The sequence below is a fragment of the Corvus cornix genome, chromosome 19 (genome assembly GCF_000738735.6).
Source record: "Corvus cornix cornix isolate S_Up_H32 chromosome 19, ASM73873v5, whole genome shotgun sequence".
NCBI classification, from domain to species: Eukaryota; Metazoa; Chordata; class Aves; order Passeriformes; family Corvidae; genus Corvus; species Corvus cornix.
Genome location: NC_046348.1, coordinates 9,629,581 through 9,657,440, shown reverse-complemented (window position 1 = coordinate 9,657,440; position 27,860 = coordinate 9,629,581). Strand labels below are relative to the sequence as shown.

Below are 27,860 nucleotides of genomic sequence, written 5' to 3'. Positions count from 1 at the left end.
AACCCACCAACAACCCCAAAGCCCCACAGAAGTTTACACTGAGTGAGCAGTTTACATTTCAGGGACACCCTGAACTCTTGGAGAAGCAAAGCATACACTTGTGAAAACACACACAGCCACTTGTCCCTTTAAAGTCCTGCAATTTCCACCACTTTCTGGCAAGAAATTTCCTCACCTGGGTTTCTGTACATTTTTAACTCATCTCACCAACTATGAAGTGAAAATAACACAATCTGCTATTTAAAAGCTGGAATTCCCAGCTCTTTTTGAAAAGCATATGGTATTAGTCACTGAAACGTTCCCAGTTTAGTATTTTTAACTAGAATTATAAAGAAAAAGCAACACAGCTACAGGCCTGCACAGAGAAGCCCAGGGCCTTTGAGGATGAAGAGATTTAATTACTTAAAGCCCTTGTTACCTCCTTGTCCCTCAATTATTTGTGGGTTTTTGGTCATTCTATCAAGATTTAACAGAACAAGCCCCACACCCTGGAACTGTTTAATTCCTGACACTGGATGTGGCTCCACCAGTGTTTATTCCACCTCTACTTTGGCTCTTCCTTGCCCTTGAGGTAATTTTTGGAGACAATTTCATGAGATCCTCTTCCAACCTCCCAACACAGTAAAATATGAGTGGCAGGCCTGCAATCTGTGCACAGACACAGCACAGAAACTTGCACCTTGCACTCCTTTTCTATGTAAATAATGCAGGGATCCTGCGGGAACATGCCAGGGATTGGAATTTTTAATTAATGGGTCTCTTTAATGTGCAAATCAGGAGCAGATTGCAAATTCTGACTTGCATTGATTATGAAAAACATTAATTGAACGTGCAAGACCCCAAACAGAGGCAACATCTCAAGCCCTGGATCAGACTGGAAGATGCAGTGCAGGGGAATACAAATCTCTCTTGGAGAAAACAGCCCACTCCAGGCAGTAGCACCTTGGAACTGTGAGCTGGGAGGGTTTGTGTGTGCAGGGCATTAAACATTGGACATTTGTGCTGCTTTCACAGCTCAGCCACTCTGATCTCAGCGCTAAAAACCATCCAGACTTTCTCAGTGGGTGCAAAACAGGAATAAACATGAGCTCCATGACCACAGTTTGGTCTCCCATTTGTATGTAAAAAGGGTGACAGAAGAAATCTGGAATATAATTAAAGATTCAAAAAAAAAAAAAAAACAACAAACCAACCAAAAAAAAAAAAAAGGGAAATAAAAAGTAAGACAGCACAAACAAAGCAATGCTGTCTCTTTAAACAGAAATTCATCCTATATAAATTATGGCCATAAACTTTTCCTGCAGTGCAGCCTAATTAATTCTTGTTCTATACACAAAGGGAAATGCTGGGTGACAAATGGGTGTGAAGCCTGAAAGCTGCCAGGTCTGCAAAACATTTTCTACTTCAATTTATAAGCAATTTTGCAGTAAATCATCTACCAGAACCTGAGATCTCAGGAATCTAAGGTTGTCCAAAGCACGTTGTAACATTACAAAAAAAAAAAAAAATCATAAAAGATTACAAAAATAGTAAATTAAACACTTGTAACCTCCAGTCTCAAAATCTGGAAAATGAGCATGACCTTGCCATTTTCACTCAGGTTTGGCTTTAAAACTGCAAATGGATGGAGAATTGCTGTCTACTCCTTAACACAATTATACTGCAGCCCTTAGGGAATTCCAGCACCATAACAGGGTTGTCCTGAGTAGGAGATACCCAAGAGGAAAATACACGAAGGACCATTTTCCAATTCCAAAAATTCAGCCTTCCTCTGAGCACAGAGCAGAAATTTCATGGGAAAAATTACTGGAAACACTCTTGTTCAGGAGCTCTGAGAGCACTGGGAGCCTCCTGACTTCAGCATCCTGCAGGGTTCACCCAGAGTCTGGGATTTTGGCACCAACTCCTTTATGCAACTTGAACACCAAATCATTTCCTCCTGTTCAATGAGGGTGATGAAAACATGCCAGATTTATTTTGTGGATTTGGACAGAAGTGCTGAGGCTCCTCTGAAAGGAGAGCATCATCCAGCCCAAAAGAATGTCCATGTCATGGTTATCCCAAATCCTGTCCAAGGCTGAAGCACAGCACGTACAGCAAATGTGGCAGCAGTAGCAGAATGTTCCTAAATTCAGAATTTCCCATCTCAGCCTGAGCATCTCCTCTGCTAACACTGCCCAGGTCACTCCAGCTTTATGTTCTCAGTGTCTTCACAGACAAACTGCAGAACACAAACCCAAGCTATGAGGAGTATCAGAGTGAACTCCTACAAATTCCCTGCCCAGATGATGAGGAGAAGGTGAGGAGGGGATCATGGAGCAGTTCTCAGCCATGGAGTTTCCCTCAGAGCTCTGCACAGCTGAGGGATTAGCCTCTGCAGCATTGGGGACATTAAACTCCATGTTCTTGGGTGTATTTTGCTTATGGGAAATATCAAAATGTCAACCATTGTTTCTGTTAAAGGTCTTTAATGATATTGCATCTTAGACCTGTAATGAAACATGGAGCTGGGGCAGTTTGTAATGCATCTCATTAAGGACATTAATAACGTGTGTTCCACTGAAAGGTCAGCACAGGATTGGTGGGAGTTTGCCTTTTTGTCCTTAATCACTTCATTTAAAGCAGCAGAGCCAACGTTAAACCAGCAAGTAGCTCACCTGCTGTCACTGCAGGTAAGATGATTGCTGCCATGTCCTGGGCAGGGGTGAGCCAGGGGATCACAGCCCAGCCTTGCTGCAGGGCCAAGATTCAGGGTCATGTCTGATGACCCAGACATCTCTCTCCCTGTACATTCACCTCAAGGCTAGAAAAAAGGTGTCCAAATACAAAAATTAAGCAGAGCCACACCACTGTGAAGCCCAGCCCATTTTGCACTTATCAACTGGAGCCTGCACGTTATTACTTTGTACTGGAGAATCCACTACAGCTCTCATCAGATCAGTGTCAGCAGTGCTTCTCAGGAATAAACAGGTGAAGCAGCTCCAAGCTGCAATTTAACTGCACTGACCCTCTCCTTTGGGCTGCATTACTCCTGCTTTGGGCAAACCTTTGCCTTCACTGGCCCAGCACAAAATTGGTACAAGGTGTCTCTGGACAAAGCATCCCAGCTCTGCACTGAACAGCAACAACCAAACCAATTGTTTATAAGAGTCTGAGCAAAGGAGAAAGATTAAAGGGCTCTTACAGGTCTCCACAGCGCTGTCAAAGTCCTGTCCCCCCTCCTTCCTGAACCTGGGGTAGGTGTCTGGCTGGGGCAGCCTGTTGGCTGTCATGAGCACCTTCTGCATCTTGATCCTCCCTTCCATCAGCTGATCCCACAGGGCTGCACAACAAAAAGGAAATAAAAGAACCAGTTAGCAAGCCAGAGCACTTGTTCCTTGTGAAGGACCTGCCAGCTCAGGCGCTCTCCTTCGAGCTGCATTACTCCTGCTCAGGGCAGTGTTTGCATGCACTGACCAGCACAAAATGGGTGCCACAAGTTGTCTCTGGACAAAGCAAATCCCAGCTGCAACTCTGTGACCCACAAATCAAACCACCCCTTTGCTTTCCTGTTCCAAAGGACAGCCTGCAAACCGAGGTTCAATAGTTTTACAGCTCAGGCAGGAACAAATGGCATTTTGGGTGTTACACTTTGCAAAGAAACAAAGTGATCTCAGCATCACAGCAGGACCAGCGCAGGAAGTCCCAGTGCCCACTGGTCCCACGAGGATATTCTGCACTGGTTCAGTTAAGCCAGTGGATAAATACACTTCACACCATGAGCTGTTACAGAAGCAGTGACACCAGATGTGGCAGAACACCTGCAAACACAGGGGCTGCAGCAGCAGGCCCAGGCAGGGTGCTAACAGCACCTTACCACGCTGAGGGGCTTCCCAGCACGGCTGGCTGTACACTGCCAGCAAGGTGACAGGCCTGGCAAGCACACAGCAAACATGCACAAACCTAGCTGGTTCCTCACAGCTTTGCCCTTCTCCACTTCTTCAGACTCCTGTCCCCTGGAGAAGGTCAGCACTCCCCCATCTTCTTCGCTGTCTTTGGTTTCCTTTCCGTCGTCGTGGTTTTCACTCCCGTATTCCTCGTCCTCCTCCTCACTTCCTTCTTCCATGTCAGCATCATCCTCATCTTCATCTGCACCTTCATCCTCCCCTTCACTGCTCCCTTCACCATCCATCCCCTCTGCAAACTTCTCGAAGTCTGTGATACTCTGGAAGCTGAACTTTGGTGCCTTGGCCTTGACAGACGGATCCTCCTCTTCATCGTCCTCCAAGTCATCCTCCTGCTCACTGCCAGCACTGCTGGGCTTCTCCCTGGCCTTAGTGCCAACGCTGTCCTCCTCTTCTGAGCCTTCACTGTCACTGTACCAGTCATCTAATTCTTCTTCAGCTAATAAATGAGAGGAAAAAGTTAATTACTTAGCAGAAAAATGTGCCACCTTGCAGTGCTCATCAGCAACAGCCCAGCTTTGAGTTATTTAATGTCCAACCTAATCACAGCTGTTCCTTTCCCTGTAACAGGGCCCTGAGGTTTGCCATGCTCAGTCCCATGCTGACATCACGTTTTGTGTAGCCCAGTAAAAAGAGGGAAAAAATGAGATTTCTTACCAGATCCTTCTTCAGACAGAGCATCTCCCCAGAGCTCTTCCCGCAAAGCTTTCCGAGATGTGGCTTTTCCACTGTACCTCTTATCAGCTTCCAGGAGAGAGGCTGAAGCTCTTTTCCTGATATTGCCAACAGGCAAAATGTCATCCGTGGTTTCATCCTCAAATCTGTCAATCACTTTAGCAACGGTAGCTGTGGGGGGGAAAAAAAAACAGGGCAGGGGTGTCTGAACTGAACTGAATTCCAGTCTGGAAGGAGCAGCTGCAGCAAGGAGCCCTGGGAAGCTCCTCATGCCCTGTAACAACAGGGCACTGCACAGGGGAGCTGGGTGGGAACAGAAGTCATGGAAGAGTCTGGCTGTGGGGCTTTGAGAAGTGCAGGAGAGCCACACAAATAATTTTCTGCAAGGGGGAAAGGTTCCTGCGTGAAGCAGAACACAAACTCAGCCAAGCCCCCCCAAGGATGCAGGAGAGTCTCTGAGAAGTACAGCCCTTCATGTGGAGGACTCTGCAAAGCTGCAATGCCTTCACTCACTTCATGCTTGCAGATTAAAAGAGGAAAACTCCAATTCAGATGCACTTCGGCCTCTTGCTACATATGCAAGCCACATAAATACATAAAGATTTCAGAAAAGCTCAACAAAGGAAATAATTTCACTGTGGTTATTGCCCTCCTTCATCCCCACCTTATCCAGGACACAGAGCAGTCCAGCCCAGAGAACACATCCCACCATCCTCCCTCCCTGCTTTCATTCATGTGCAAGACACCCAGTGCCAAATTACAGGGTTAGCTTTGTTCGGGCAATCGAGCGACAATCAATCGCTGAGTGCTCTTAATGTGTGTTTGGAAATGTTAATGCCTCACTTGGAGTGTTTGTTTGAGGCTGAGGGGGGCAAAAAAACCTCCTGCTCATAACCAAAGCAACAAAATCTGCTCTAAGTGCAGTCATTCCAGCTGGCAGAGCATGGCAAAATGCTGGGCACCAAGGAATGGCTGGGCAGGAGGGGCAGAGGCTGAATGGCCCGTGGGACTCCAGGGATCTCCTGGAATCCTCAGTCTTGGCACCACCACAGGACGAAGATCTCCCCCCAGAGCAGCTGGGGCTGCCCCATCCCTGGCAGTGCCCAAGGCCAGGCTGGACATTGGGGCTGGAGCAGCCTGGGACAGTGGGAGGTGTCCCTGCCCATGGCAGGGTGGCACTGGATGGGCTCTAAGGCCCCTTCCAACCCAAAGCAGTCTGGGATTCTGCGAAGTCTGAAACAAAATTATGGTTACTAAAATGGGAAAACGCCTCTGCTGCCCACGGTAACCTCCTCAGTGGTTACTAAGGCGTTTCTTACAAGATACTATTGCTCTCACACAGACTGCAGAGACCAGCCAGGCTAATGCTAACACAGGCCTGATCCCGGATGCGGCCCCAGTCTCTGCGAGAACCCCGATCCTGGGCACATCCCTGATCCCACAGGTGGCTCGATCCCCGAGCTGAACTCGATGGCGGAGGCAACCCCGAGCCCCGACACAGCGCCGAGCCCTGAGGTCACCCCCGGGCCGGGGGCACAGCGGGAGCGCCGCGCTCCGCCCGCAGCTCGGGGCGCCGGGGCCCGACCGCCCCCCGCCGCCGCGGCGCCACGTGCGGCCGCTCCGGCAGCGCGCGGGCCGCCCCCGCCGGCCTCGTCCCGCCGCCGCCGGCCGCGGTGCCAAACGCCCTCCCCCGCTCCTCCCGCACCTTCCTCCGCGTCGTCCTCGGGGTCCCGCGGGCCGGGCCGGGGGTCGAGCAGCGCCTGCAGCCGCAGCGCCAAGGGCGCCGCCATCTTGGGGGGAGCGTGAGGGAGCGCGGGGCGGGACCTGCGGGGCGGGGCCGGGGCGGGGCCTGAGGGGCGGGGCCGGGCCTGAGGGGCGGGGGGTGCGCCCCGGGCCCGCCGGGATCCGACCGGGAGCGGTCCCGGGGCCCAGCCGGGAAGGATCGCGGGGTTGCAGAGGGATCCAACCGGGAACGATGGCAGGGTTACACCGGGACCCAGCCGGGAATGATCCCGCGATCCAGCCGGCAGCGATGGCGGCGTCCCAGCCAGGACGCCGTGTCCCGGGACGTCGCGAGTGTCCCCCCTTGCCTGGAGGGGTCTGGGCCGGGATGCGCGGCCAGGGGGGACAGTGACAAACAGCGATTTTCCCCCAGAACCACCCCCCCCGAGCCCCCCGCCCGCCGCCTCGGCCTCCCGTCATTAACGGGGGATTCCCGATAGCTGCGGGCTGTGGGAATTGGGGTCTCACGGTACCGGATAACGGCAGGACAGCAGCGGAGTCCTGTTAATAATGCACGAAATGACAACTCTTGCTTTAAGTCAACGTCGAACTTCTTCAGCCTCTCCAGCTGCGCAGAACCGAATGAATTCTTGCCCCGTCCCGTGTTAAATATTTTGTGGCCTCTGCTGGAGTCGCTCTCCCAGCAGAGAGATCCCAGAGCTGGCTTCTCAGCTCAGTCCTTGCTCACAGACGGATCCTTACTCCAGAGTTACACCAGAGTTACACCAGCCACGGGGCATCCAGGAATTTCTGCTCCTGGGGTCCGACTCTGGCCGAGGAGCAGCGCCAAGCGATGCAGGCGTGACCCAGGGACCGGCGCTCCGGGTTTGCCCCCTGACCGCCCCTCCCGGCCCCTTTCCGGACTGAGGTGGCCCCACCACTCAAAGAATTGCCTGGAACTGGGGAACAGCGGTCGAGGTTGGCACAGATTTTGTTACAAGGGAGCAGGGGCCCCACTCGGCCTCTCCAATGCGAGTTGCAGATGTAGGTCTGAGCTCCAGACCCCACAACGAGCAGGGATCAGCCTGGGCTCCCGCATTTGGGCTTTCCACAACCGGCGTTGGGATTTCACCTGCGAAGGTTCCAGCGGCGCCCTGTGAGCCTGAGCAGGCTGATGCTCGTCCCCTTCTTGTCCTCCCTGTCCCCGACGTGCCTTTAAATGCCACGAACACGAGCGGGAGGCGATTTGTGCTGGGAGCGCGGTGCCGTCCCTCAGCACGGCTCATGCGGGCGCTTCTCCTACAGAGGGCAGAGGAATATCAGGAATTCCCATCGCCTCCAGCCCGGGCTGGAGAAACCCGGCAGGCACCCAGAGGGAGGCGGCTGGAAACCCAAACATCGCCCTCCCCTTCTCAACCCGCTGCGACCCTCCCCGTGAACCCGGGTGACATTGGGCACCTTGGTGACAACACACCGCTGGATTGATGTAAAACCCAATATTTACTGAAAACGCACATTTTCGCAGCAAAAAGCCCCAAAACCTTAAAATACACAACGGCATAAAATCCAGCTCAGTTCTGTAGTTTATTTTATCACGGCAGGATGGATGGCTCTGATGCTCTGCACATTCTGTGATGGGTGTTTGCCTCTGCTCCAGCAATGAGAAATTAAACACTGTTTTTTTTAAAAAATAATTCATTTCTTTATTTACTAAAACATGGTTTGAAAAACCAGGAAACTTATAAACCAGGAGGCATGCACAGTGTGTCTTCCCTGGCTTTGCTTCTAGGTTTTCTCTTTTTTTCCCTTTGAGTCTGTTGGTATTTTGTTCCCAGATGCCACCATAAACAAAGGGAGGAGCCTGGAGAAATAAATCCGTGGAAAATTAAGTAGCAGGAATGAGTGCTTACCTGTGCAGTTACTTATGAGTAACTAACCACTCACACAACCAAAGAACTGGTGCCAAGACTCCCCTGCATAATTGCATTTTCAAACCTCTGCACTCTTAGAGTGAAAAAGGGATGTTCTCTACCCTCACAAATAATGAATTGCCCTGTTAATGAAGGGAGAGAGGCTTTTAGTGATGGTTAAATAAAACATACCCAGTAGAATTAATAGAAAATACACAGTGGAGTTGCATTAGTCCTTTGGAGTAAAAAATGAGCTCCTTGAAGTCACGGCGTTTCTGACACTCGGGCCACCGAGATCAGGATTTCACCCACTGAGACTAATGGGACAATTGCTCCATATAAATCCCAAATCCAGCAATGCATTAAAATCCACGTCCATGCAGCTGTAAACTTGAGGGGTCCTGGCAGAGCTCACCTGTCCCTCTCGTGTCCCACATCCATCACTCACACCCATGCAAAACAAAAACGGTGCTCAGATGTGGGGGGACCCCACACCACTGGGTCACCCCAACCTCACTCCCACAGCCACAGGACCTGTTAATTCACAATTTTTCAGGAGGAGATGCAGTCAATACAAAGCCACATCAAACACCAACTGCAGCCTGTGAAAGTCAGGGATTGTTAAAATATTTCACCCACAGAGTCGCCTTTGCTGCTGTTTATTCTCTCTCCTCTGCCTTTCACTTAGCAGGGTAATTAAATCAGACTCCAGGGCTGGGTTTTAATTTCTGGTTCACATGCCCTCCAACCATGCCACTGTGCCTGGGACTCAGAATCGAGTGGGGGAATATTGGTACAAAAAAGGTATCGATACATTTTCATTTAAGGTGCTCATGAAAGGCTTTTCCTGCCTTGTGGTCGGTTCAGAGAAACCCTCGGCCTGTTTAGGAACTCCATCAGCCTCGCTGACATCATTTCTTTGGCATTTTCCCTCTTAATTTTACTTTTTTGATTTGCATGCCTGTTTGCTAAAATGAGAGTAACGCCCTTAAACCAGAGCAGATAAACAAGGGAACATGGAACAGGCTGGGCTGTGAAAAGGGCTTCCAATCTCTCCCACTCAGCGTCTTTCGCTGCTGTATCCATGGAGCTCGTCAGCTTTTGGGGAGTTGTCAGATTGGATGGAAGCTTTGGCAGGGAAGGACCGTGTCATCCTCCTGTGTGTGTACAATTACAGGTCATTAAAGGGAATCCATCTCTCAGAGCCGTCCCTTCAGCCAAGCACAGCAATGAAGGCTGCTGGTGGAAACGCAGAGCCTCTCGGGCATCACCAGCGAGGGACTCCCAGCCCGTCCACGGCCCCACAGACACCCATTCCAGCGGGATTCCCAGCCAGATCCACGGGAATTACCTGCCCTGGAGTCACCTCTGCTGAATTTAATTGAGTTGCTTCATCAACAGCAAAATTTGACCCACATAGAGAGGGCCTCGTGCTGGCCAAAAATAGCCACGAGCTGGGGCTGATCTTGCCAACGCTTGGGCGAGCAAATGTCCTTTTCCAAACTGACCTTTTCCATTTCAGTCATGCCAGTTCAGTTAAAATTTTCTTTTTAAATCAGCAGCACAATTTATCCATGAAAAGGAGAGAAAAAAGAAGTGAAAAAACTGGAGGGAAGCAGAAAAGAGCACACACAAACCCCATCCACTGAAACAAATTACATAAAATTTAGATTATGTACATAAAAAACTCTCCTTATAAATATTTATTGGTATTTTTCTTCTGTGCTTTTATTTACTTGAGTACTTCTGCTGTTCCTAACCCAGCCCTCATTCAAAAAACACAATTGTTTTAAAGATTTTATCAACCTTTAATGCTTCCTACGTTGAAAAATAGAAGGAACAGAGTGTGTCTGAAGAGGTGCACAGCCTAAAGATGCTTCCAGCAGATAAGAATTTTAAAGGCCACCCAAAGGCAATTTAAAAACTAGACAAAAACTGGTTTTAGAAGGAGCAAAATGTCTGATTTTCAAGGAAACCACACGCGTGCTCTCCTGTGCACAGCCATGCCAACACAGAGACAGGCACAAGGGAAGTGTGCAAGGCAGCCTCTCCCAGGGGCTTCACTCCCAGAAATCCCTCACAGCCCCTGGGAATGCCTCTCACTCCGGGTCTGAGGAAGCCAGGGGGTGTTTTCCAGCCCAGGTTCCAGTCTGTGCTGTGTGACAATTCCCACACTGGCCAGGGAGTTTGTGGCAGACCCAGGCCAGCCCTGCCCTGCAGCCCTGGGCTCCTGGCTGAGCAGAGCCAAGGATTTCCTCCCAAACCACGTGGGATGCCAGCAGCCTCTGTGCAGGGTCAGATTCCTCAGGAAGGGAGATTGTAGTAGAACCAAGCAGGAAAAATGTCCCTAATTCTTAAAATTTCTGAACTGTGAACAGTGCCCAAATGGCACAAGGCAGAGCTGCCCCTGAGTTTGGTGACATCCTGGAGCAGGAGGTGTAAGAGAGCCTGGTCAGCCCCTTGTCCCAGCAGTGTCACCAGGGGATGCTCCCAGAACAAACCCATGAGATGCCAACAAAAACAACAACTGCATCCCCAACAGTGATCCCGTGTGCCAAGGGGAACAGCCCTGCAGGGACACCCTAAGAGCACCCCAAGAACATCCCACAACCGCATTTCCAGCAACCCCAGGGGCATGGATTTAGGAATCTGGAGGCCACCTCACCACAAGGCCACATTTCCTCTCCAATTCCTGCATTACAATTCTGCATTTCCTGAGTGTACAGCTCTCCAGGCCACAGCAAACTCTGCTTTCCAAGCACGAGCCCATGCTCTGTAGCTAAACCACCATGAGTACTATGGGCGAATAAACACATCCCACAAGGATTCGTAACCAAAATATATTTTAACGGACCCACTAATTTCATTTAAACTTCCTGGGTGTTTTGTTGGCATGAGGAATGCTGAGCAGCCCAGTGCCGTGGCAGACACAAAGAAAGGACCTTCCAAAACCTGCTCCAGCATCACAGTTCCTTGTTCCCAGCTCACCAGCACAGAAGGATATGTATCAATAGATAAACTTAGTAAATGTGAATTTTTCTATTAGGGGTAGGAACAGAAAGGGAGATTGCAAATTCTTCTATTTCGTATTGTAAGAGCATGCAAAGCTTAAAGACAACACAGTTATTCCAGATAGAAAATCCAGCCTATGGCAAAAGGAACCATTCCTGAGAGGACACTGCAATATCTGCCACTTCCTAGGATGGCAAAAGTACGGAAATCACCACTGATATTTTAAAATTATATTTATTTATCCATTTGTATCCTGTACCCATGGCTCAGCACCAGCGTGCAGGCATTAAAATATCACACATCATTGGTCTACAAATCATCATTTAAGTCCATCCTTACTCCTGGGATACGGACCTTCCCGAATCCCTTTCCATCCCCAAGCAAAGGCCGGAGCAAACAGATCCCAGCAGGGCCTGGGGAGGGAGGGAATGGGCAGAGAGGAGCCTCGGTGGGGACAGCGTGGGGTGGTTTGGGCCAAAAGCGGGAGTTTGGCTGCTGGAAACTCGCGGCATTTTACAGACACTTTGATCAACCTGCACAAATCCCCTTCCCACAGAGCAGCTCAGCGCGGGTAATACTCACAGGATGTGCCTGGAACCCTTTTCCGAGGGGCTGGTGCAGGTGTGACTCGTGGCTGTGCACAGATCTTCAGCCTGGCACCTTCCAGGGCTGAGCATTCCCGGCCGTGCTGAGCCAGGAGAGCAGCCAGGCCTGGGCAGGGACATCACCCGGGTCCCCTCTGCTGGGACACGGCACCGTGGTCACGGAAAGAGCAGCAGGAAAGGCAGGAGAGATCAAAAGAGAGCAGTTACTTCCCAAAAGGCTCGTGGGGAGGCCTTGCATGGACACAGAGCCAGGTGCTGCTCGGCCTCAGCCTCAGAGAACGAGCGCGCTCCTGCCAGAGGCAGCCCAGGGTCCCGGGATTCCTCCCGGCCCTTCTCCCCCAGCCTCCATCCATCCATCCATCCGTCCATTCACCGGGAACGCCGCCGGAGTCAATGGAAATGCTCTTGTAAACAAGGACTTACAAGAACCCAACGTGACAATGCTTTCAAAAGGAGTTTTGACTGCGCAATTGTTGCTGGATTAGGGGCTTCAGACGCACCGAGCTCGCTCTGAGGAGCACAGAATTCCAATCTCCACAGGGCTGGGGCCTCCAGAGCGAAGGACGCGCTCGGCCTCAGCCATGGGAACGGCTCCTGGGCTCCCCCAAACCAGGCAAAGCCCCAAGGAAGGGATGGGAGCATCACAAAAAGACAAACTCTCCTTTTTATAACCTGAACTGAGCCTAACACTGGCCTAAGCTGAGCCTAACAATGGCCTAAACCGAGCCTGACACTGGCCTAAACCGAGCCGTGTAGCTGCCTAAATGAACACAGAATAAACGGTACAAGGAGCTCGTTACTAAAAGAAAGGAAGAAAGAAAGGAAGAAAGAGAGAAAGAAAGGAAGAAAGAGAGAAAGAAAGAGAGAAAGAAAGAGAGAGAGAAAGAGAGAGAGAAAGAGAGAGAAAGAGAGAGAAAGAGAGAGAAAGAGAGAAAGAGAGAAAGAAAGAGAAAGAAAGAGAAAGAAAGAAAGAAAGAAAGAAAGAAAGAAAGAGAAAATGAAAGAAATAAACCCCCCAAAATTTCCTGCAAAACAAACCTATTTGGTGAAATCCTCATTTAAAATCACTGATTCAACAATAAAGCAGCAGCCCAGCCCAGCAGCACAAACAGCAGTATTTATCTTTCCCAGATAAGTAGAAGTTTGGAATAAATAAATCACCCGTTCCTCCACTTATATAAATGCAAACCAGAGCAACAAAACATGGCAATAGCACAAAAGGCAAATAAATGAGTTAGACACGGAGTCCAGGAGTTTAAGAAGTCTCCCCTGTATTTAATAAAGCATGAATTATTTTTTAGAAACACTAACAGACCCCTTGCAGATAGTTTTTATCTTTATATTGTTATTATATAAGACATTTTGTGTTTAAAGTGAACTATTGCTTCATCTAGGTGGCCCCTCTGCTGGGCATAGAAATTAGGTAGTGAACAAAATCAAAAATCACCATTGAAAATCACAAACTATACAACTTTAAAGCATTTGGAGTTGGTTCTTTTCCCACCCCCAGTCCAAAGAGAGAAATAATGGAGTCACTGGGAATGTGGAAGTCTGGGGTTTAGCATAAAATCCTGTGTCTCCATCAAATGAAAGAGAAGCCAGCCCAAGCCACGGTGAGTCGAGAGAGGAAGGGAGAGATGCAATTACAGCTCGTCCCATTCCATTAACCCAGCAGGTGGAACACATTTAAAGCAGAGACTTTCCAGAACCGAACCTGACTCTTTGCCTCTAACACAGGTCAAAGTCCTCTCGGAATCAGCGAGGCTTTTGCTTTTGAAGAACTGAATATTCAGGATTCTGCCATGATTGATAATTAAAACGTGAAATCTGGCTCCAGGATTTTTTTGTTTCATTTTTCTCCGAGAGAATGAGGCTGTATCGAGTGCAAAGCAAAATATTCTCCCCCGCTGCCCTTTAGAGAACTTCAGAACGACCAAACGCCGCCAAACCATTGACTTTGCCTCAGCTCTAAGAAAAAAGGATTCAAATTACTTTCAGGACATTGAGGTTATGCTGTGTCCAAACCATCCAATTAGAAAAAAAAAAAAAGGAAAATTGCCTTTGGAGAATAAACTAAAACGGGATCAACTGCAAACCATATCCTTGCGAGCATTTTACATTTACAACACATTTTTGTTTACGCATAAAATCAGCATTTCAAATGTTTTTTCTTAACACAGACCACAAATAACTAAAGATATTGAATCATTTGATTATTTCTGAATTTTAAAATTTAAAGCATGGCGGAACAGGGTATTTGGACTTCAACAACTGAGCCTGGAGATGGAAAGAAAGGCTGGAGCTGCCTCTGGCCGCTGTCTGCATCGACACTAGGGCTTAGAATTCTACCAGAGCAAAAGAGCTCCCCAGGATTAGCAGCAAAGTGGATCATTCTTTCTCAGGGCTATTTTACTCAAGAGAATCAATTTCCAAAAACTGCTTAAAACATCAAATGAAACACAAGTTATCTAAACATCAGATTTTCTAATTTTATTAAAAACGCACAAATTTTATCCAACATGTTTTCTTTCATACAGTGAATGGTCTAATATGCACTGGAGGTCACACAAGCTTAGGTTCATTAGAACAATAAAAGACATATGAGAAATTTAATATATAAAGAAAAAAGTAGCAGCTGTTGACTGCATATTTGACCATAAAATTTAAATATTTTGGACTTTTATTTTAAAGACACAAAAATAAAACTTGTGTGGGTCTATATAAGTCATATTAACAATTCCATGAATGTTCAACAGGACTAAAAATTAGCAAAGATGTTTGTTTGTCTTTTTTTTTTTTAACCTTGTAACACTTTTTAAACACCTTCTCGGGTTGCTGGTGCAAAGCACCTTACAGTATTTGTGCTATATATTTACTTTATTTGGCAACTGTCTGGGTTTTGTGGGTTTTTTTTCTTTGCCTTCTGTAAACAACACCTTTTACAAACTAGCACAGTGAACCACAAGCCCTGCAATCTGTTAGAACATCTACAGAAAAGAAAATGAACTATTTTGGTTGGCTGCTCAAAATCTTTTGCTTTTGAACAAGAGGTTTTTCTAAAACAGGATTTATTAGTAAAACATTGAGCTCCTGAATTTAACATTAGACGTAAACAGTTGACTGTTTTTAGTTCAATAGAGTCTTTTTGTTTAGCTTTTCTCTCTCTGTGAAGGTAGAATACTTTTTGTTTGTTTGTTTGTTTTTTCAAGTCATTTTCGTTAGAGGTCTGGGTGGTGACCTTTGCTATGATGAGGAGGTTTTGTACGTGTAGCTTTGTGAAGGTAGAAGAGTTGGTGCTGAGGGCTTAACATTTAGTATTTGCTATTTTTGGAAAAAGAAAAACAACAAAACAACCACAACAAAACAACTGAAACAAAAGAGAAAAGAAAAAAAGAAAGGAAAAAGGAAAAGTTGTCCCACCTGATCGCCAGCAGGCTGAAATGGCTGAAGCTAAAAAGAGTTTCTTGTTGTCGAACTTTCTGAGAGACAAAAATGAACAAACAGATTCATAATGCCAGAACCATCCTTAACCGGGAACGCTATAGAGAGTTCTTGAAGCTTTTTTTCCCCTTTTCTTTGACCTTTCCTTCATTCAATTATTTTTTAATTTTTTTTTTTTTTTAAACGAGAAGTTTCTAAGGATTGTGGCTCTTAGGATGACATCCAACAGGGTAATCAAACTTACGCCATCCTACGGAATGGCAGCACTTTTACTGTACAGCTTCCCCAGTTTCTTTGTCAATGGTACAAAAAAGTCCCCTCGCTTGTTTGATACAACCATAACATGGAGATTGTCCTGGTCTAGAGCAAAGCTTGCCTTGGAGCGATTGGATTCAGTTCGTTCCCAAGGTAATATTGTCTTAGGGCGGGAGAGATGTTATATTATTTCATTTCTGTACACCATAACAATAAGCAGACTAGATGATCATCACTTACTTAGACCCAGTTTGTTTTAAAGCTACCACACAGCTGCTTCGTTCATCTCTGGAGGGTGGGACAAGTGATTGCCGTAGTTAGCACCACCGTTGACGGATATCGACGAAAATGGGGGGCTGGGGCCAAAAACTTCTGCGGACATGGAGTGCAAGGACCCGGGCAGGTTGGGTTCGGGGCTGGGCGAGTCTCCCGGGGGGTGCGACATGATGTCAGTGAAGCGCTGAGCCTCACTCGAGGGGTGATGTCCGGGCAGGGGGTGGTCCATGGCCCCCAGCGGGGTCCCTGACGGCCCCGAGGAGGGCACGAACGGGAGATCCACGGGGGTCTGCGCTTGAGACGAAGGCGGTCCTTGCGGGAAGAAATCGTAATTGCTTCCAGGGCCGTAATACTCGCTCTGATAATCTGGTGGACAAGGAAAGACAGAGGGAAGGTAACATACGGGCAGGTACCCGAGTGGGGACGACACGGGAGCGCTCCCAGGGCGGCGCGGCTGCGGCGGGGGCTCGGGGTGTCACCCACGAACCCGAGGGGGAAACGTGTGACCGGGCCGGCCGGGCTCCGGCAGCCCCGGGACCGCCTTCCCGCAGAGCAGCGGGGGCACCGACACAAACCGGCACTGCCGAAAGCACCGGGGGAACAGCGGGAGAACGCCGGGATCCCGCCGGCCCCGGGGTGCGGGGAGCCCCACGATGGGCGGCGGGGAACCGGGCGGGACGGCCCCGGGACGGCGGCCAGAGGCGCCCGGAGCCGAGCCAGGAGCCCGGCGCGGCCCCGCGGGTGTCCCCGCATCCCGGCACGGAGCGAGGGGGCGCGGGGGGGGTGCGGTACCCACCTCCGTAGAAGGAGAAGGGCCCGTTGGGGATGAGCTCGCCGGGCTCCAGCCGGTCCACGAGCGGCCGCATCCTGCGCGGGCTGCGGAAGAACGCGTGTCGCCGGGCGCCCAGCGCGCTCAGCTGCTTCATCCGCCGCTCCTTGGAGCGCCGGTTCTGGAACCAGACCTGGCGGGGCGGCGGGAGAGGCGCCGGTCACGGGAGCCGCGGGTGCCGCTCACGGGAGCCCGGGACGCGCCGCCGCCGCCGCCCCCTTCCCCTCCATCCCATCTCCATCCCCGTCCCGGGGCTGCGCTTTTCCCCTTTCCCGGTCTCTCCGGCCCGGTGCGCCCCGAGCCGCGCTCCTTCGCGTTCCAAACGCGACCGAACCCACGCGTGACGGCGGCCCCGCTCCCCGCCGGCTGCAGGTCAAGAATGATTGAGTTAATTCTTATTACCCTGACAAGATTACTGCTAATTACCCTCACACTGAGCTTCTCCAATCTAACCTCGTCTTTAATGGTCCTTTAACCCCCCATTACCCCAGCGCTGCGGGTTTATAAACCTTTTAATAATTCCAGCGCGTTGTCATTCTTATTTACCCATTAACCCCTCACATTTCTGGTTATTAATTTCGATACTATTTGCAGCTTCTTTAGGACTTTTGCGCATAAACCCGCGGCTCTGTCCCCGCCGACCGGCCGGGGCTGGGGAAGCACTGGGAAGCATCGGAAGCTGCCGGGATGCCTCGGGAATAACGATTTCAAAGGCCGGAGGGGCTTCCAGGGCCCCGCAGTGCGGAGGGTACCGGGCACCGGCCCCTTCTTGCCCCCGCATCCCCCGGAGCCGTGCCCGGTGCCCCGAGGCAGCATACCTGGATGACCCGCATGTTGAGGCCGGTCTCCTGTGCCAGCTGCTCCCTGATGTGCCGGGTGGGTTTTGGGGTGGCCGCGAAGGCGGCTTTCAGAGTCTCTAGCTGTTTGGCTTTGATGGTGGTGCGGGGTCCCCGCCGCTTGGCCCCCAAGTTCTGGTCGTCGTTTTCGTTGCTCCCCGTCTCCTTGTCGGACACGTTGGCGCTTTCCGAGTCCTTGGCGTCGTCCTGGGAGGGGTCTTGAGAGTCGGGGGACAGGCTGGGGTCACTGCCGGTGGTGGCTGAGGGAGAACAAACCGGGTCACACTCGGCCGGGGGGGAAATACTGACCGCGAGGGACGGGCAGCGGTAGGATCGAGGGAGAGGAGAGAGAAGGGAGAAGAGAAAAAGAAGAAGGGGGGAAAAAAAAGGAGAAAAGAAGGAGAGGAAAAGAAAGGGATAGGAGAATGAAGGGAGAGGAGAGAAGGAAGCAGACAAGCGAGAGGAGAAAGGAGAAGACAGGAGAAAGAGGAGAAGAAAGGAGGAAAGGAGCATCTCATCCCAAGGAGCAGCCGGTGCTGAACGCATCCCCGCCCTCATCGCCCCGGCCGCGCTCCCTCACCTGAATGCAGGCTGTTTTCTTTGGCAGTATTGCTGTTATTTAGGTAATCTTCTTTGCAGACAAACTTGTTCTCGTCTATGATGTAGAGCTCCTCGCCGGTGGAGAGTTGCTTGTTACACATCATACACGTAAAACAGTTCAAGTGGAACACTTTGCTCCGCGCCCTGCGGACCAGGTCGCTGGGGGAGATGCCCTGGGCACAACCCGCGCACTTGGTCCCGAAACACCTGCGGAGAGAGGCCGGGCAGCGGCTCAGCAGCACCACACCGACCGCGGGCCCCGCGCCCCGAGCCGCGGCCTCCACACACCCTGCTCGGCCATGCAAAACGGGATTAAATAAAATACAGCATCCCCGCAGAACGCTCTCTCTTCCCGACATTATGTCTTTTAAAAATAAAAATCAAATGCGGCCTGGGCAGCGGGCGCGGGGCTGTGCTCGGGATCGCTGAGCGCCGGGGCTGCGCTGTCCGGGTGTCCCCGCGCCCCGATACCTACGCTAAGGATGCTCTAACAAACAGCACGCAGAAATTCTGCACGTTCTGTATCTCGGTACCGGCCGCGGTCACGCTCCGGCCGGAGGAGCCGCCGGTGTGGGCAAGGCCGGAGCGGGGAGCCGGGGTACAGCGGGGGCCGGAGGCCTCCTGTGCCCCCGCGGGGCTCTCGGAACCGGGACCGGGGGCAGGGCCGGGCCCATTCCCGGGGAGAACCGGCGGGGCTCGGGGCAGTGCCGGTCCCCACGCCCAGAGAGAAGCGGCGGGCGGGGGCTCGGGGCCGCGCTCCACTGCGCCGGGCCGGGCCGGGGTTTGTGCCGGTGTGCGGCGGGGGCTCCGCGGGCCACCCCGGCCCCGAGCCGGTCCTTGCCTTAGCGCCGGTGTCCAGCGGCGGGCCCCAGCCGGGCAGCGGCACCGCGGCCGCTCCGAGCCCGGATTGATGCGGCACCGCAGCCGGCCGGGATGCGCGGGAGAAGCGGCGGCGAGCGAGCGTCGCTCCCCGCCTCCCTCTCCATCCATCCATCCGTCCATCCACCGGCGAAGGGTCGCTGCCCTCGGGGCGGCCTGGCTCGGGAGGTCGGGATGCTCTGGGCCCGCGGAGCGCCCGCACTGGGCCTTCCCCTCCGGGCGACACCGGGAACAACTCCGGGCTCCGGCCCGGGCAGCGCCGCGGCCGCGGAAAGCTCCGGCGGGGTCACCCCCTCTGCAGCACCGGGCCCCGGGACGGTGCCCGTGCTCCCCCCGGCCCGCACCGCCCCGCCGGTCGATAGTTTGGAAGGAACTTTGGGCAACTCGAGCTCGGCCGGGGGACGCGGAAAGCGGCGGCATCAATGGGCCCGTCCCCGGGCCCGACCCCCGCCCGTCGTCCCCCGTCCTCGAGAGCACCGGGAGAAACAACCGCGATTTGAGATGTTCGCGTGTCACGGGGAGGGAAGAGGCGCTTGTGGTTCCCGCTGGGAAAGGGGGAAACCAGCAAAAATAAAGGGGAAAAAAATGGGGGTGAAAAACGAATCGAGAGGAGCGGCGGGGGCAGGCGGAGGCCGGTACTCACCGAAAGAAGTCGTTTTTGCAGTAAAGCTTGCCTTCTCGCGAAAAGCATTTCTCTGTCAAATTGCATTTACATTCACAGCACTGAACACACTTCACATGCCAAGCCCTGTCCAGTACATTCAACAAAAACCGGTCCAAGATCGGCCTTTTGCAGCCTGCACAGTGAACCATTGTCTTTGGTTAGTTCTGAGGGGGGCAGCGGTTTCCCAGGTGTCAGAGAAAAAAAAAATAAAAACAACAATTCTCTTTTTTTTTTTTTTTTTTTTTTTCAAAAAGACGATAACACCGGCGTAGGTTTGTTTTTTGTTTTGTTTTTTTTCTCTCTCTTTTTTTCTTGTTTTTGTGTATGTGTGTTTTAAAAGCCTTGGAGAAGTGAAGGAGAAGAAAAAGAAGAGGAGGAAGAAGAAAAATCTTCGTTCGAGTGTCCTAGGAGGGGTACACAGGAGAAACCCCCGCTGCCCAGCGCTTCGACACAGCCGCAGGATCCCGGCCGCTACCAACCACACGGATAATAATAATAATAATAATAGTAATAATAATAGTAACAATAGAACAATAACGGCTATAAAGATCGGCGCTCAGAAAAATAAAAATTAAAAAAATTAAAAATAAAACCGCCAAAAAGCGAGCGTGGTGAGTTTTTCTAAGGTCTGAGGTAGAGCAGTCAGGAGTCAAAGTGCTTTTCCCAATGAGAAATCAAAGGAGGAAAAAATATAATAACAATAATAATAATAACAACAATAAATAACGAGCCGGGACATGGAGAGGCGGCGGCGGTCAGACGGGCTGTGGCTGCTGCCGCGGCGACATCGCCCTGCGCGTCCTGACGCGGGGATGGGGACACGCGGGGACGGGGACACGCTCCGCCGCTCCTCGCTCCGCCGCTCACTCTCGTCTCTCTCTCTCTCTCTCTCTCCCTCGACGTCTCGGCGGCACCGTTGCGCCCGGCTGTGTCCGTCTGTCCGCCTGTCCGTCCGTCCGTCCTACCTACCGCCGCACATCGCTACCCGCGGCGGCCGCCCGTGTCCCCGCCGAGCGGGCGCGGCGTGGCATGGCCCGGCGGTGGCGGAGCGCAGGGCCCGGGCCGGGCGGGCCGGGCGGAGGGCGCGGGGCAGAGGGGCGGCCCCGCCGTCCGGCCGCGCAGGGGCTCTGCATGATCCCGGCGCCGCCGCCGCCGCAGCCTTATGCACCGCGCGCCCACGTCACCGCCCGCCGCGGCCAATCCGCGCCGCCGCGCGCCGCCCCCCGCGCCCGCCGCGCCGCCGCCGGACGGGGCGTCCGCCCCTTTATAGAGCCGCCGGGGCACCGCCGCCGCCTCCGCCCGCGCCGCGCCGGCCGGCCCGCCGAGCGAGCGACCGAGCGGCACACCGAGCGAGCGGCCCGGCCCCCCGAACGCCATGCAGCGGTAGGTGTGTGGGAGCACGGACGCGGGGACGGTGGGCACGAGGAGACGCGGCCGCTCGATGGGGTCTGGCACCCCCGCAGGGTCACGGATCCGTTAGAGGGACCCGGTGCCGCCGCCGGCCGGCGGAGCGCCTCGCTGGGGACCGGCAAAAAACGAGGCCCCGCTTCAGCGTGGATTCCCCCGCGGCAAAAGGAGGGGGTCTCCGCGGGCGCGGAGTCGAGGAGAACTCACTCCGAGGCGGGCCGCTTTTCCCGGGAGGAGCGGTGCGGCGGGGCCGGGACTGCGGCTCGGGACGCTCCGGCGGGGCCGTGCCTGTGGGGAGGGGGCGGCGGGCCCGGGGCCGGCCGACCGCTGAGGGCACAGCGGAGGCGCCGGTAACTTCGCGGCGGTTCCGTTACCGGCGCTCGTCCGGGGCCGAGGAGCACCGGCCACCGGCATGTACCTTCTATATTTTTTTTTCTTTTTTGGTAAATAAAAATTAATTCGCTTTTACCTTCCAGGGGCTGGTTGGTACCGGGGCGGTGTGGAGGGACGAGGTCTCTCTTTCCTTGGTGCGTTGCTGCCCGTCGGGAGCCACCGCTCCGGGGAGGTGTCACTGCCTGGCCCGGCCCCTCCCGGCCCCGGAGCCCGTCCCCCTCCCCGTCCCAGCGGGCTGAGCCCGGGCGGGGAATTAGGAGGGGAACGGCGGATGGAAGGGTCCGAGCGTGCCCGGGGTTGCACACACGACCGAGAGCCGGGGCTGGGCGCGGGAGTGGCGGAGGCCCGCCCCAAAGCCCGTAGCATCCCCCGCCCGAACCCACTGCCCCCGCTCTCTTTCACGTCTGTTTTCCTCGTCCTTGGGGGGGGGAACAAACAAAAAAGCGGGGAAGGCATCAATTGGAAGACAGAAAGGAAAAGGAAGGCAACAAACCCTCTCCGCGCCCTGCCCGCCGCTCCCCGCGGGGGCCAGCCGGGACCGGCGGGGATGCAGAGCCCATCCGGGCCGGGAGAGCCAATTCCAGAGCTGTCCTCGGGCCAAGACATCGCCTCGGAGCTCCTGCGGGTGTTTAAAAGCCCCGGGGCTCCGTCCGCGCTATCATCCTTCCCCCCCGTCGGGGCTCCCCCGCGCAGCTGTCGGTTCGCTTGGCCGCCGCTGGCGGGGATCAATGGAGCCCCGGGCCCGCCCCGCCCGGTGCCCCCGCACATGGGCCGCTCTCATGCGGAGCCGCGGGGCCGGCGCGGGCGGGCGGCCCCGCTCTGCCGCCCGGGAAGGCGACAGCTGCGGGCTGCCGTCAGGGGAGCGCTCCCCGCGGCCCCCGGTGACATGTGTCGGTGGGGATGAATGAGGGGAAGGAGATGAGCATCTCGTGTCCATCAAGCACCAGTTTTTCACAGCGATTTTTTTCTTCTCCTTTCCCAGGCGTTAGCGAAAGCATCTGGTTCTCCCCTGCTCCCCGGGGGCCGCAGGCCGTGCCCACCCCCTCCCCGCGGGGGTCCGGGGTGCCCCCGCAGCGCTGCGGCTCCCGGCGGGGCTCTGTCCGCCCGCCCCGACCCAGGCGAACCCCCCAAAGCCCCGCTCGGGAGAGGAGGCGGCGCAGACAGAGGGGGCAGTGGGGACGGTGGCGTGCCCCCCTCCGCCTCACCCCCCCCCCAGCGGGGACCCCGACCCAGAGCAGGCGTTTGAGAGGCCAAAATGCCCGCCCTTGTCTCCAGCAGAATCCGAAAAATCAAACCCCACCACCCCCGGCCTACCCCGGCCGGCCTCCTGTGCCCCGCGTGTCCCGGCGTGGGGCACCCACGGGAGCCCGAGGGGCGGGGGAAAGTCCCCCGAGGGAGCAGCACCGTGTGCCGCCCCCTTATAGGGCCAGGTGTTTGGGACGGGAGGGATTTTTTTGTTTTTCATTGTATTTTGCAATTCGCTCAGGTCCGTTCCCGGGCCGAGCCCCCCGCCCCAGGCGGGGCCGAGCCCACCCGAACCCCGCGGGGAGCTGGCCAGGGTGTTCCAGAGCAACCCCGGCCGGCCCCAGTGCTGCAACAGAGGGACATTAAGAGAGTATAAAAGGAAAGAAAGAAAGAAAGAAAGAAAGAAAGAAAGAAAGAAAACAGGGAAATTAGAAGATGTTTAAAAAAGGGAAATTCAAAAACTAAAAAAAAAAAAAAAAAGGAAAAAGGAGGGAAATTAAAAGAGGAAAAAAAAATTTTAAAAATAGAGTGTAAGTAAAATGGTAAACGAGACCCAAATAAAGAGAGAGGGAAAAAAAAGAGGAAAAAAAAAAAAGGCCAAATAAACCCAAACTCAAATTAATTTTAAATCTAATACCGAAGAAAAAACCCAAGTCCCTTTCAGGCGAGTTTAAATTTGCATTTTATTGGTGTCGTTCCCGTCTTTTTAGTTAAACATCACCCTGTTTATCGTCCCCTCTCCCCACCGCTGCGCTCGGTAATGGGATTTCTCTCTCCTTTGCGGGGTACCGGTGCCCGCTCGCCGGGGACACCGCGGTGCGTTGTGGAGCATCCCCGCATCCCCAGCGCTCCCTCCCTCCGAGCCGGGCAAAAACTTCCCTCCCACGCACTGACAGAGGCTTTCCACCGCATCCATCCCCCGACAGCACTTTTCTCTCTTTTTCCCATTTATTTTTAGTTTGATTTGATTTTTTTCCCCTCCTTTTTAACCTTTCTCAACGACCGCGCACGGGCTCGGGGATGATGCCGGGCTCGGAGCGGGCGGCGGGGCCGGTGACCGGCAGCTTCCCCGACGGGGCGGGGGCAGGGGGAGGCCCGGAGCTCCGGTTCCGACCCCTCCGCATCCCGGTGCAGCGCGGCCCGGGGCACAGGGCGTCTCTCCCGGCGGGAAGCGCGGCGGCATCTCGGAGCCCCCCCGCCACCCCGGCGACGCTGTGGGGACAGCCCGAGGAAAAGTGGGGGACACACCTCTCCCCCGTCCCCAGCACTTTCCCCCGCAGAAAGAGCGCCTCCGCCTGATTAAATATATATGCGGTTAATGCACTATCCAAATATTGAAGTTAAGATGTAATTAAGCCTGCAGAACATCCCCGCGCAATAAACCCCACGGCTGGACAGGATCCATCGCCAGGTTTGTTTTAAAAGAGCTTGGGAAAAAAAAAAAAAAAGAAGAAGAAGAAGAAAGAGATCTTTAAATTATGTATTAGAAGGTCCCAGTTTATCCTGCCACACTCGGGTCGATGCTGAGGGTAAACACCACACCGTCACCCCCCGGCTCCGCTCGCCTTTCCCTTTTCTTTTATTTCTTTTCTATTTATTTTCCTTTTCCTTATTTATTTTCCTGCCCCCCCTCCCCCGTGATTAGCCCTCCCGGGTTTCTTCCCACGTCGCTAAATGTTGTCGCTTACACTCCAAGCTCATGCATTGTTTATGGGAAATATAGTTAATAAATAATTACAAATCCGAGGTGTGCGGCTGTGCTTTTGACTGACGGGGAAGTGGTCGGGAAGGGGCCGGGTGGTGGCCGGGGGGTCCCCGAGCCCGGCCGGGAGCGGGGCCCGGCGGGGCAGCGCGGGGGGCTCCGGGGGAGCCCGGCGGGGGTGCGGGTGTGTGGACAGCCGAGCGGGATCCTTCACTCGTTAAAGGGCAGATAAAAGACGAATAAAAGAGAAAAGAAAGAAAAGTGGAGAGACAGCGGGGGCGAGGGGGGGCTATAAAAAAAGAGGGTGAAGCGAACCCCCGGAGGATGCACCGCTCCCGACTCATCCATCTTCATTGTCTCCGTGTGTGCAAAAGCAACTCCGGTCTAAGGAAAAGCCACTATCAAAGCCATGGCTTTATTTTATATCCTATAGATCAGGAGGGAGGCAAAGCTTTATTTTCGCCCAGAGACAGATATTTTATTTCTCTCTTACGGTTTTATGTGTGAGAGATGTCAAAAAGGTAAAATAGATTGCTAATGCATAGGCAAAACGAAGCTGTTTTGGCATGCTCTGTGTCAGGAGGGCTCCCGGGGAGCGCAGGCTGGGGATTTAGGGCTGATGGGGGACTCGGGGGGATTCTGCTAAAACATCTCTCTCCATAAATCCAGCCACATGGTCAGCGCGAGCGGCAGAAGGAGTTTTAAAGGGGAAGAGTTGGAGCGCGGCGGAGCGGAGCGGGATCCCGGCCCCGCTGGCCCCGCTCCGGCCCGGCCCGTTCCGCCGGGATCCCGGGGGGGTCGCAGCCGCCCTTCCCATCGCTTCTCCCGGCGGAGCTGCGGCGCTGGGACCAAGCCTGAGCCGCTCCCGCGGCACAAAGCGCTCCCGGCTCATCCCGCCCGGCCAAGACGCGCCCCCCACAACCTCCTCGCCTGATTTTATTTTATTATTTATTTTTTAAATTTTTTTTTGCCCCAAAACAAGCACCCATCCCCTGACCATCGGTCCAAGTCCCGGAGCTGCGGCCGCTCAGCATCTGCCTCCCCGACCCCGGCAGTGGATCTACACGGACCTTTTCCAAAGTTAAAATATATCTCCCCAAGCTGCAACAATTTTCATACTTTTTGACCTCGGGGATTTACTTAGCACGTTAAGTTCAAGGCTCAGAAGCCCAGGGCTATTACTCATTTAGGCACTCCCACCACCAACACTTTTCACCACATATTTTATCATTTGACTTCCTGGCTTAAATTCATGTTATGGCAAATAATGGATGGTAATACTTTCCCCCTTCCCCATGTTAATTGTCTTGTCTGACAACCTCCGCATTTGAAATGATTTAAAGCAAACAAGGGTGCAGCGAGAGCAGGAGACAACCCAGCACAAAACCTCTGCGGGAGCCCTGTGGCTCCGGCTCTTCCCTCCCAGGTCGTGGGCTGGATCCAGAGCGCAGCAAAGCCTCCCACAAAAGCATCTCCCAGCCCTCACTGAGGTCACTGCAGTGCTCAGGCTGCTTCTTCCCGGTGCCCCGCAGCCCCTGCGGTGACAGGGGGGGACTCAGCCCTGCCTCGGGCCCCTCTGGCTTTGCTGCCCAAAATATTCCTTCCTTGGGGTGGCTGAAATGGGGAATCAGACCAGAGTGCCATTTGCGAATTTTAAAAAGCAAGGTGTACTTGATTAGGAAATTAATTATTTCAGTACCCCCAGGATTATATTGTTTTCCTAAGTTCTGTGGGCCTGTGTAATTTACTAATTTCACAGTGGCTGAACTTCCCTGGGAGTGAGAGTCAATCTCCCCTCTCTGACACGCAGACGGATCCTGTGCGGAGGCAGCGGCTCATCGGCAGTGTCGGAGGGAAGTGGGAGCCCAGACCTTCCCCTCTGCTCCTGCCACTGATTTGCTGCGTGACTCTGGCCAAATTCCTTGTTTCTCCTCTTTCTGAGAGTGGACAGTGCCTTCCTTCCCACCAGGAGCAGCTGTTCCTGCTGGGAAAGGAGTAACCACACGGGCTTCTCTGCCCAACACTGCCACTGGCTTCCGTATCTGTATAAGAAAGGGCTGCTGCCTTACGTGTCCTTCTCAAGTAGCTGCAGAAGAGGATTCTCAACACAGACCGGTTTTTGTCATCAGCAGAATGTCAGTTTTTGGAGCTGACATCACTGTCATGCAGAGCATTTGGGAAAAAGAACTGAAATCCAGACGAACAGGACTATGCCAGAAAAATGCAGACGCAGGGACAGAGCTCGGTTCAGCATCACCTGGGCCAGGTACCACAGCACCACAGACTCCCCTCACAGGTGTGACGGTGAGTCCAGAGCTCCTGGCTCTGTTTGTATCCGTCAGCTTAGTCCTGACTAATCTTCTGTCTATAGATTCTGTCATTTGCTATGCCACTAGATCACATCCTATTTATATGATTTTCTATTTTAAAGGTTCTGAGAGGCTGCCGAGGCTCTGGCCAGCCTGCCCTTCCTTCTCCCCACACACCAGTCTGGGCAGCTGGGTTAGTGCAGCTCGAGCCCAGCAAAGTCCCTGACTCCTGGGTGCCTCCCCACGCACATTTAAAGCCTCTGTTTCCTTCCCCTCATCCCTGAGTGATGCTCCAAGCGTGGCTGACGTGCGCACAGCTCATCTCAACGCCACGGCGAGGATGTGGCATGCACAGCCACAATCCCATTACCCTGAGATACATCAGTATGCTGTGTTCAGGATGAGAAAAATCAGATCATTTTGGTCTAGAATGTGTAATTTCACTAGTTCCAGCTAATTTTTCTGGGGGTTGAGCTCCATCCCCATGAGGATCCTGCTGTCCCCGCTGTGCCCCAGGGCAAGTCCCCACGCAGGGCAGAGTCATGCGCTGGCACTACCAAGGACCAACCCTCCATGCTCAGAAGCACTTTAAAAAACAAATATTATTCTAATAAAATCCTTCCTTGGCATTCATGTGGCTCTTCAGAGTGTGTCACCGAGCTCTGGGGCCCAGGAGCTCCATGCCAGCCCAGCCCCACGGTGCTCCTCTCCTCTCTCTCTACCCACAGGTGGAGGTGGCTCCGGAGAGGCCAAGGCATCCACCCCCAAATCAGCATCACTGTGAAGGCACCGGAGATTTTCCCTTGCAAACAAGCAAACCTTGTTTCCCCAGACCCTGGTGAGCAGATTCACCAAGTCCCTTCCTCCTGCCTGTGAAATTTCACCATCCCCACTGAGAACAAGCAGCTGCAGGAGCTGGGATGTCGCCTACGTATGAGAGCAGAAACTTCAGGCTCAGAAACTGTGAGTCTGCAGAATTCCCTACCAATGTGGCTTTTTCAGACATTGAAATAAAATCTACGTGGCTGTAATTAGTCAATATTTGTAAAGGCTCTAAGATTGCAGAATAAATGGCTGAGAGAAACTCGCATGGTTATTAGATAAATGCATTAATAATAACGGCGCTGGCTGCTGAGGAGATGTCGCTCCTAATGAT

The 27,860-nt window shown here is 53.2% G+C and overlaps 2 protein-coding genes across 2 annotated transcripts in view; both read right to left on the bottom strand.

The window, feature by feature from the left end:
• AATF (apoptosis antagonizing transcription factor) overlaps positions 1 to 6,431 on the bottom strand; it is a 39,061-nt gene extending 32,630 nt beyond the window's left edge. Inside the window, exons 1-4 of the mRNA XM_039562971.1 lie at positions 6,325 to 6,431; positions 4,602 to 4,790; positions 3,943 to 4,383; positions 3,185 to 3,322 (exon numbers count right to left, since the gene is read on the bottom strand). Of these exons, the coding sequence (XP_039418905.1) occupies positions 3,185 to 3,322; positions 3,943 to 4,383; positions 4,602 to 4,790; positions 6,325 to 6,409 (853 nt within the window). The 5' untranslated portion in view covers positions 6,410 to 6,431. The remainder of the gene's footprint in view (positions 1 to 3,184; positions 3,323 to 3,942; positions 4,384 to 4,601; positions 4,791 to 6,324) is intronic.
• A 6,691-nt stretch (positions 6,432 to 13,122) lies between these two features.
• On the bottom strand, positions 13,123 to 19,898 carry LHX1 (LIM homeobox 1). The gene is made up of 5 exons (XM_039563146.1): positions 19,628 to 19,898; positions 18,086 to 18,312; positions 17,488 to 17,765; positions 16,637 to 16,802; positions 13,123 to 16,206 (listed from the first exon to the last, which is right to left on the bottom strand). Exons 1-5 carry the CDS (start codon positions 19,795 to 19,797, stop codon positions 15,827 to 15,829), a joined length of 1,221 nt encoding a protein of 406 aa, XP_039419080.1. The 5' UTR covers positions 19,798 to 19,898; the 3' UTR covers positions 13,123 to 15,826.
• Between the last annotated feature and the right edge of the window lie 7,962 nt (positions 19,899 to 27,860).